Below are 10,496 nucleotides of genomic sequence, written 5' to 3' on the forward strand. Positions count from 1 at the left end.
TTTTTTTATAGTCGTGGGATTGGGTTGAACCAAACCAACCCGATAGTGTTAATTCTTTAATTTTTTTAAGATTGCAAATATTTTATATGTACTATTGTTAAAAAAAATATCATTTTTCTAATAATATTATAATTAAATAAAAAATACTCAGTATTATACTTTATTATTTGTGACTACATGAACATTGGGTAGTTAAAAATATGCGTAAATTTTATTTTAATAAGTAAATTTTCTAAAGATAAGTAAAATTTTGATTTTATTTGACAAAACTTTTTAGATATAATATACTTATATGATTTTCATTCGAGTTATAAAGTCATTTGTTGATAATTATAATCTGAAATAACCAACCCAAACCAACCCATTATTTTTGGGTTGGTTTGGTTTGATTTTACATTTCAATCGGGTTGGTTTGGATTTTAAAACTAAAAAATTAGTTGTAGCGGTTTGGGTTGATAGCACATGAAAAATCAGACTAACCCAACCCGATTACACCCCTAGTTAAAAGTATAAAACCGAATAATCCAATCCGATGTATAGACCTACTTAAAACTTGAAAAAAAAAATAAAAAAAATTACAAGCGAAGTATTATTATTATTATTTTTTTTGCTCGAACAAGCGAAGTATTTACTCTTTCCAACTCACATCGCGCTACCTCCACTCCGTCCATCTTGACCGTATACTCCTCTCAACTCCAACGAAATCGACGAACCACGTTCGCAGTAGAGAACTCGAGATATCAAATCTACCGAATTACCCAACAACAACGAACATCTCTCTCTCTCTCTCTCTCTCTCTCTCTCATTTCATCTTCATCTTCTTCTTCTTCTTCTTCTTCTTCTTTTTAATCTCACCAGGTTTAGAATGTCATCACAAACATCTCTCTCACTTATCACTCCTTGTTCCCAATCCCTCGTACTAGTCTAGATTCCAGGCTTAATCGGCTTCCTAAATATATATTTTCGTCATTCTCTTCTCAGATCCGGGTTTAGTTTTTATTCTTACGAGATTATTGACCAGAGTCCATGGAGATGGCTTCAAATCCACGGACTGTGGAGGAAATCTTCAAGGATTATAGCGCTCGTAGGTCTGGTCTCGTCCGCGCTTTGACTAACGGTATCCTAGTTTCTGTCGTCATCACTTTCTAATTATAAATCGTAGGTGAATATGAGCAACTACTAATTTTGGCTGACGTTGTCTTCAGATGTCGATGATTTTTATGGACTCTGTGATCCAGGTAACGCCTCTACTTCCAGATCTTTCGAAGCTTTAGTTTTGAGTTTTTCCCAACCAGATTTGATTGCATTTTAAGATGCTGGTTTTTATTTTATTTTAATTTTAAGGTTTGTATTTATGTGTGGGTGCACACACACACACACATTTTAAGATGCTGGTTTTTATTTTATTTTAATTTTAAGGTTTCTGATTCAAATTTCATTCTTTTGTATCTTCATAGTCAAAAGGTGGGTTTGTAGCTAATTTTTAAATTCCGTGTTCAGTCAGACCACAAATTTTTCTCCTCTAAAAGAAGGAAATATAGAACAAGAACGTAGGGGTTGACTTTAATTTCGGGGGTTTGAATCTTACGAAGCCTCCATTGTTGGTTTTGGAGATCAAGAGCAACCGAAAGTTTGGGGTATTAAGTTTTTGTTATACTCGTTGTTTGATTGGAGTGATATTTGATTAATTTTATATCGGTGGATTTTAGAGAAAGAGAACTTGTGCCTGTATGGACATCCAAACGAAAGCTGGGATGTGGCTCTTCCAGCAGAAGAAGTTCCGCCGGAGCTTCCTGAGCCAGCTCTTGGAATCAATTTTGCTAGAGACGGCATGAACCGCAAAGACTGGCTTTCTTTGGTGGCTGTTCACAGCGATTCTTGGCTGCTTTCTGTAGCTTTCTACTTCGGAGCACGGCTCAACCGTAACGAAAGGTACATATCTCTAATTATTTATCGCCATGTGTATCCCTGGTGTTATTTCATCATTGTATGTTGAATTTTTCGATAGTGCTCTGCTTTATTTGAGTTGGTCCAATGGTTTGGCGGATTGATTCTTCTCTGTCCTTTCCTGATTTGAGTCATGATAAATGGTAGATGCAAACTTGAAAAGGATGTCCTAGTATTCGATACACACGTTTAGCCATTTACATGGACATAAAGTTTTGGGGGATGGAGATCAGGAGACGAGTTTTACCAATGCTTGATCCCTAACCCTTCAGATTAATGCAATCCAAGTCTTTCATCATGCCGTCTCCCTATTATTGATCCTCTTAGCCACTGAATCAAAAAACAAAAAAAAAATTATAGTTATCTTTAAATTTAATCTTGGTGTTCTCCTTTCGTACGTGTTATCGCTCTCATACTAATTTTTTTTTTAACTAAATTATATATTTCAAAACAATCAGTCTCGAATATATAGAAGATAATTTTTGTTGATTTACTAAACCAAGCTGCACATTTAGGTGGCTTTAGAGCCTGCCTTGTTAATGCCATCTCTCTCTCTTTGCATCTTACAGTGTCTAGTGCATTGAATTGTTTCTTCTTCATTTCCCGAATTCTATGATTATATTCAAAACAAGATGTTTATGACCCAGGAAACGGCTATTTAGTATGATCAATGAACTCCCGACAGTTTTTGAAGTCGTGACTGAAAGAAAGCCTGTCAAAGAGAAGCCCATTGTTGATAGCGGAAGCAAATCCCGTGGCAGCAGCACAAAGGTCAGTGGACTTTATGATCTCTCCTCTGTTTAGTTTTACCTGTTTTGAATCCTTAATCTCTAAAAAAGTTTGGTTAGCATATGAATCCTTCCCTGTGATTCGTGGGTAGTCTGTCGTTGCATGGGGTTATAAGTACATTGGGATCATGCTTTCAATGCGATAACAAGAAAAAATGGAAAGAAAAGGAAAATATTCCAGAGTTATGCAAAGTTACTTTTGAAGGGACATTATAATCCCAAGGAGTTGCTTCTAGTGCTAAGGGCGATTTCTGGGACCTTGGGGCCATTGGGGTAAGTCTCTTGTTCGATAATACCAGAGCCTGGTGGATTTTAGTTGGGCACCACGGTTAAACAAAAAAGGGAAAAAAAGTGAGTCATTATCTTGTTTTCGAGATAATAGCTAGACTATATGGGGGGCGGGGGGGTAGCTCGGTGGTAAGGACATCTACCCGGACAAAAGAAGTCTGGGTTCGCAGCATGATAAACTAAATAATTGAAAAAAAGATTACATAATGTATTTGAGCTTTATTTCACAAAAAATGATAAACTATAAAGTTGAATAAGGGATTACATAAGCAAGTAGTTGACTTTTGATTTACAGAGAGCGAGTGATGGCCAAGTGAAAAGTACCCCGAAGCTCGTGGATGAGAGCTTTGAGGAAGACGAAGACGAGCACAGTGAGACGCTGTGTGGGAGCTGCGGTGGGAACTACAACGCAGACGAGTTTTGGATTGGGTGTGACATCTGCGAGAAGTGGTTCCACGGCAAGTGCGTGAAGATCACTCCTGCCAAAGCCGAGAGCATCAAGCAATACAAATGCCCATCTTGCATGAAACGTGGCAGGCAGTAGACAGAAAAAAAAAAAGAGTTGTTTATGAGGCTGACAAAAAGTAGAAAGAAGATGGCTCATATAGCTACTACCACTCTACTCTATCAAAAGTATAGTGATTTTAAATTATCCGTCTACCGTGTTTGTTTTTACAATTAATTAGATATATATTTTTGGGGGTTGAAGTTGCGTTCTTTATACCCCAATATCTTTTTATTGTATATCTAGATTTCTTCTCAAGTCTATGCAGACCTTTTTTTTTTTTTTTTTTTTTTTTTTTTTTTTTTTGTTTTTTTATTCCGAGAAATTCGTCCTTTAAGTAAGAGACTAGTCTCCATGGTTAATTTATCCTACAACTGTATTTTTCAAGTACCAAACTGTAGTTTTTGAAGGACAAAAGAGCCTAATTTGGGTCTGTAAGTTTCCGTAGTTTGGGAATTCGTTAATTCTCATTAAGGCACGTATCAGCAAAAAGCATCCTAACAATTTTATGAAAGAGAAATTTCATTTTTTTAGACCCATAAATTATCAAAATATCTTAGTTAGACCCACTAATTAAATAATATCTAAAATTGGATTTTTGTCTAGTTTTCGGACAAAGATACCCCTAATTTCAAATATACTCTAACTACTCTCTTCCCTCTCTCATTTCACTAAGCGCACTCTCTCTCTCTCTCTCTCTCTCTCTCTCTCTCTCTCTCTCTCTCTCTCTCTCTCTCTCTCTCTCTCTTCTCGCTCTCTCTCTCTCAAATCCGAGCAAATCCAAGCAAGTCTGATCAAATCCGAGCAAGTCCGACGAGCTACCACCTCTAAGTCCGGCGTTCAAAGTTCTTCAAGGTCGGAATCCGGGTTCAAAGTTTCATATATCAAAATGACAAAAAGGTTAGATTTTGATCTTATTTTCGTGTTTTTGATGTTATTGGATAGTCAGAATAGTGGATTAGAGTGATTATTTGTTAGCATGTCAAGACTTCAATCGGATTTGGAAGGATTTATAGGACTTAGGGTTTTAAATTTTCTGGGTAAAATTCGATGAATCTCATCGGATTTTTCAGATGATTTCCGCCAAAATCCGGAAAAATCCGATGGTCTCCGATGGTTTCGGTCAAAATCAGATGCTTTCAGTCAAGATCCGATGCTTTAGGATGAGTTTGGTGAAAGTCCGATGACTTCGTTCAAGTCAGAAACAATAACTTTGTTTTCTAAAGTTGATATTTACTAAAGTTGATATTTTGTTTTCTTTTATATATTAGTAACAATAGACTAATAAATTGTTGTTATGTTTTTATGTTATAACAATAACTTTAGTAAATTGTTGTTATCAAGGTTGTCTTTTTATATAATTATACTAATAAATTGTTGTTTGTTTTTATGTTATAACAAAAACCTTAGTAAATTATTGTTATTAAGGTTGTCTTTTTATATAATTATGCTAAAAAAATGTTATATTCTCTTTTATATTTTAGGAAAAATATGAGATTAAGTTGGTTTTTTTGTTTAATTATACTGATATTTAATGGTAATTATATGTTATTCGTGTTTTAGGACAAATTGACATTTCCATGCGAGCACGAGTTTGCGGACATATGGTGGTTTAGGTTACTTAAAGATGGTGAAGGAAAAATTCACCGTTCTTGGTGTACTTGATCGGGTCGCGGAGACTCCATTCGCCCAATTCTTCGAGGGGACAACGCTCAACCTTTTCCCGGTACTCCTACACTCGCTTCTTCTCCCAAAGATTGACCCAACGAAATGATGGGAGATTCAATTCGGCTTGGGAAATAAGCGCGTGAGATTTGGAAGGCTCGAATACGCGTTGATTATCGGATTCACTATGGAAGATGGTCCGTCGGCGGTGGAGCAGGACGAGCAAACGAGCGATAGGCTTGTAATGGATTACTTGAACGGCGTGTCAAATGCCAATTTCGACATCTTGGTGAATGCCTTCAGGACTTGTTAAGATCCGAACGATGCATACAAGCTTGGTTTGTGTGTGTTTGTCATGGGGTATCTCCTCGGACTAGAAGACAACAAAACCATCAATGACAAATACCTCTACATGGTTGAAGACTTGCCGTTCTTCTATTATTTGCCATGGGGGAACATCACGTGGGCCGAGACTCTGTCGTCCCTATCGGTGAATTTGTCGCGCTACTACGACCGATTTAAGGATAAATTCGCGAAAGAGAATGTTGTCCAGAAAGAGGCAAAGTACTGATTGTCGGGAAATTTGCACGTCGTGTAATAGTAGGCATACGAGGCTATCCCAGAGATTGGTCAACAGTTCGGCAAAAATGCCAGTGTCCGAGTACCGACGATGCATTCTTGGCCCAGCACCTGGGTTGTCACCCGAAAGGACGTCGAGAAGATTTTAGTAAATAAATAGTAATTAGTTTGAGCTTAAAGACCTTAACGTCTTGAACTTTTAAATATTTATAACTGTTTGTTGTCTTGTAGGTTGGCGTTCTTCAGATGTTGAGACCACGGACCGGAGAGCGCCAGTTTTTTGAGTTACTAGATACGCAACTCAGTGAATCGCTCTATCCGACCATAGGCGAAGATGTGGTTGAGCCACATAATACCAAGGAAGAGATTGACTTAGTAGAGTCAATGGCAAAAGAAGCCGGCTTACTCAGACAAGCCGAAGAGGATAAAGAGGAGGACTTGTAGGGTGAGGAAGATGATGATGAAGAACATGTTTCAGATACTTCACAAGTACCTTGCAGGTAAATTCTATTTTATTAATTAAATATGACATTAGTTACTAATAAATTAATAGTTTATTTATTAATTAGTTATTAGTTTATTCATCAATCATTTCAGTCCAAACGTCCTGAGTGTGGTCATTCTCATCCTGAAGCTCCCGCTCATCCTGATCATCCCGCTCTGTGGCCTTTTACGGAGGATATGTGGAATCAAATGGTACATTCTCAGGCGACCGTCTTGAGAGCTCTGAGTACGAACAGTCGCAGCTTAGAGAGAATGAGGCGAGACCAGGTTAGATTTATAAAATTAAGTATTTGGTATCATCAACTTACCGCTTGCCATATTTGAGAAGATAAACCTCATGTTCGAGGACATGATGGGTTTACCTCCGGGGCCGTTACCAACTATAGAAGCTGGTGTACGTCGTCCACATCGATCGCGTAGTCCTCCTCCTCCTAATCCTCATCTTCCTCCTTCACAACCGTCCTCTTCGACGAAGCCGCCGTCTTCGATGAAGCCGTCTTCTTCTTCGAGTAGGAAACGTTCCCGGAGGCTCAATGTATCGAAAAAGTTGCTCCCGCTTTCTTCCCTAGCCCTTAAGAGACTGGAAAAAGACTCGGTACAGACGCCATCTCGGTACTGAGTTCTTCAAGATCCTATTGGAGAACGGAAAATGGCTAACCGATACAGTACGTTGAATCACATTACTTTTAATGCGTATTTAAATAAAAAGTTAATTAATATGTTTGTTAATTCATACACGTTCATAGCATGTTGATGCTATTCAGGATATGTTTCGGAGACGCCAACGATAGTTTTCCGAGTATCGTCAAGACTTCTGTATCATGGATACTCAATGGGTCCAAAACGTATACGGTCGTTATACGAAGAAAGAGGAGAACAAGAAGATAGCCGCTGAATAAGGCACATACGTGAATGTTGTAGATTGGGATGCGAGAACCGTGTTGATCCCGATAACTGGCTACAAAGATCCGCAAGTCCTGCCATGGGCTGGTGCGCGAGAGATTTTGTTTGTCATCAACTTCAAGAACATGCATTGGTGCACTTTCCGAGTCGACCTCCAAGATTGGACCATAACCGTCTTGGATTTCCTGAAAGACATTGTCTAGATGAAACATTATTAAGATGATTTCAAGTACTCTAGTGAACCCGATGTTTATTATCTTATATTTATTCAATAATGTAGAATTGGGGTCGAGCGTTATCAACGGTTATGGAAGCGTCGAGATTATTCAGCGAGCACATGAGGGCGGAGCGAGAGCTAGATGGCGGCCAAATTCGACTTCCACCTTTCGTAAGGCTAGTCGATCAAAACGTGCCACAATGTAAGGCCAGGTATGCAAATTGTAAAATTAAGTGTTTAGTGTTTTTTGTGTATAACATTTTGTGTTTTTGCCTTTCAGTGGTGATTGCGGGATGTTCGACGCGGGGTTTGATACACTCCAAAGCGACAACATAAGAACGTTCCAGAAGAAATGATCGACTGACTTATTTTTCAGACAGAATAACGACTATATGTTTTATTTTTTATTATGTTGTTTTGAAAATATTTGGGATATGTGGAACGTTTTTTTATGTCAATATATATTTGGATATGTTATTGTTGTCGGCCCGTCAACGACCGACATGGGCAAAACAGTCAAAACGCACCACGATTCAAGGAACCACGAGGAGGCGAGGTGTTGCTGGCCAATCCGGACAAACATAGGCGGAACCATCGCCACGACTCCCAACCGGCCGGCCAGTGACCTTCTCCCGGCCGGCCAAGGACCGCACAACAACTCCCAGCCGGCCAAGGCCCGACCGGTCGACTCCCCGCTGGCCAAGGCCCGACCGGTCGACTCCCGGCCACTGGCCGGCCCAGACATTCAGTCGGCCAATGGCCGGCGCTCAGCCGATAGCCGGCCCAGGGCCGGCGCCAGGCCGATAGCCGGCCCAGGGCCGGCGCCAGGCCGACTCAGAGCCGGCGCCTGGCCGTCAACGACCGAATCACACCCGGCGCCCGGCCGTCAACGGCCAACTTAGAGCCGGCGCCCGGCCGTCAACGGCCGACATAGAGCGGGCGCTCGGCCGACGGCCGACTCAGAGCCGGCGCCCGGCCGACGGCCGACTCAGAGCCGACGCCCGGCCGTCAACGGTCGACCCAGAGCCGGCGCCCGGCCGTCGACGGCCGACTCAGAGCCGGCGCCCGGCCGTCGACGGCCGACTCAGAGCCGACGCTCGGCCGACGGCCGACTGAGAGCCGGCGCTCGGCCGACGGCCGACTGAGAGCCGGCGCCCGGCCGACGGCCGACGGCCGACTGAGAGCCGGCGCCCGGCCGACGGCCGACTCAGAGCAGGCGCCCGGCCGACGGCCGACTCAGAGCCGGCGCTCGGCCTAGGGACGTCCCCCGAAACATCCCTAGGTCGCTTATAAATATGAGGCTCGACCCCTCGAGGCCGACGACCGACTAAGAGCCGGCGCCCGGCCGACGACCGACTCAGAGCCGGCGCCCGGCCGTCGACGGCCGACTGAGAGCCGGCGCCCGGTCGTCAACGGCCGACTGAGAGCCGGCGCCCGGTCGTCAACGGCCGACTGAGAGCCGGCGCCCGGCCGACGGCCGACTCAGAGCAGGCGCCCGGCCGTCAACGGCCGACTCAGAGCCGGCGCCCGGCCGACGGCCGACTCAGAGCCGGCGCCCGGCCGACTCAGAGCCGGTGCCCGGCCGACGGCCGACTCAGAGCCGGCGCTCAGCCCAGGGACCTCCCCCGAAACGTCCCTAGGTCGCCTATAAATATGAGGCTCGACCCCTCGAGTCAGGTAATCCATTTTTGAGTCCCGAAACGCTGTCGAACTCATACTTCACTCGTTTCGCTCATCTTTGGCCTCTCACCCTCTAAAACCTCTATACTCCACCTCAATCCCACTAATGTTAAGCGTCGGAGAGGTAAACAGAGGCACCCCCTCTGTTTCCCCTTTGTAGTTCACGTGTTCTTTCTTCCTTTTCAGGTGCTTGGACGAACTCAAGGGACATTCACAGCTAAGGGAAGACTCGGGATACCGAGTCCGACACGCTCGAGCCCGAACGCGACCACTTGGTCCGGCCTTGGGTCGAACCGTTTGGGGCTCCTAAATCGTTGTCCGAAAACGAGCGACAACAGTTATGTCATTAAATTTTTTGATATGTTATGTCATTAAATTTTTGGATATGTTATGTCATTCAATTTTGCGATGTCACTAAATTTTTAAAAATAAGTTAAGTCATAAACATAAACATAAACATAAAAATAAACTTCAAATGTTCAACATTTAAAACCAAAAGATGTAAACATGAAAATACAAACCAAATGTTCATAATAAAATAAAAAATAAAAGAACAAAAAACAATATTTTCAATCCCTCCAAGTGCATGTTTTCATGTTATGGATCATACCACCACATTTGTTGTTGTCTGTCCATTGCGGGTCGACGAGGGCAAAACTGTCACAACGACTCGCCCAACGACCTTGGGTCCGCCCGGTCGTCCACTCGACCGGCTGGCCATCTTGCTCGGCCATCGGCCCATCTCGCTCGGCCGTCGGCCTGTCTCGCTCGGCCATGGGCCCACTTCGCCCGGCCATCGGCCCACTTCCCTCGGCCAGTGACTCAGCTCGGCCGGCCATTAGCCTATTTCACTCGGAAAATGGCACATCTACCTCAGCCGGCCAGTGACTCGTCTTGCCCGGCCAACGGCTCACCTCGGCCGGCCATTGGCCTATCTCGCTCGGCCAATGGCCGGCCTCACTCGGCCAATGACCTAACTCGGCCAGCCAATGGCCGAGAGGTCTCCTTAATGGCCGGCCGAGGCACCCTTCACCTCCTATAAATAGGGACCTTGACTCTGTCTCTCAGGTAATCCGATTTTGAGCTCTGAAACGCTGTCAAACTCCCGAAGTCGCTCGTTTCACTCACTCTCGGCCTCTCAACACCCTAAACTGTTGTCAATGGTGCCCACAAGAAGAGTAGTAGTCATTACTTATGTACATTTGATGTAATAAAGTCTCACGAAGACTCTTGCTTGTAACTGCTGAATAATTAATAATAGTTGAAACGTTCATTCATTCTTCCCTGTCTGTTTGAAGCTTTATGCTAAACTATAGTCTTTAGTCCTTAAACAAACCTAACAACACATAAAGAGTCAAATATAGATTTGCATGAAGAAACTCTTCATGGTTTGCTTAAAACAGTATATCCACAATCTAAG

The 10,496-nt window shown here is 43.0% G+C and overlaps 1 protein-coding gene across 1 annotated transcript; it reads left to right on the forward strand.

The window, feature by feature from the left end:
• Positions 1-726: 726 nt before the first annotated feature.
• LOC149404033 (PHD finger protein ALFIN-LIKE 2-like) lies at positions 727-3,812 on the forward strand. Its single transcript, XM_089602587.1, has 5 exons — positions 727-1,117; positions 1,206-1,238; positions 1,710-1,932; positions 2,595-2,718; positions 3,319-3,812. Exons 1-5 carry the CDS (start codon positions 1,027-1,029, stop codon positions 3,565-3,567), a joined length of 720 nt encoding a protein of 239 aa, XP_089458713.1. The 5' UTR covers positions 727-1,026; the 3' UTR covers positions 3,568-3,812.
• The last annotated feature ends 6,684 nt before the right edge of the window (positions 3,813-10,496 follow it).

Source organism: Urtica dioica, chromosome 2 (assembly GCF_054948205.1).
Source record: "Urtica dioica subsp. dioica isolate 48M chromosome 2, U.dioica_male_clone48M_v1_H2, whole genome shotgun sequence".
Taxonomy (NCBI): domain Eukaryota; kingdom Viridiplantae; phylum Streptophyta; class Magnoliopsida; order Rosales; family Urticaceae; genus Urtica; species Urtica dioica.

What these genes read in the sequence shown, in the direction of transcription:
- LOC149404033 (XM_089602587.1), top strand. Translation starts at nt 1,027, where the DNA reads ATGGAGATGGCTTCAAATCCACGGACTGTGGAGGAAATCTTCAAGGAT. An exon ending in TTATGGACTCTGTGATCCAG is followed by an intron (nt 1,239 to 1,709) that starts GTAACGCCTCTA and finishes GGTGGATTTTAG; the next exon opens with AGAAAGAGAACTTGTGCCTG. An exon ending in CCCGTGGCAGCAGCACAAAG is followed by an intron (nt 2,719 to 3,318) that starts GTCAGTGGACTT and finishes TTTGATTTACAG; the next exon opens with AGAGCGAGTGATGGCCAAGT.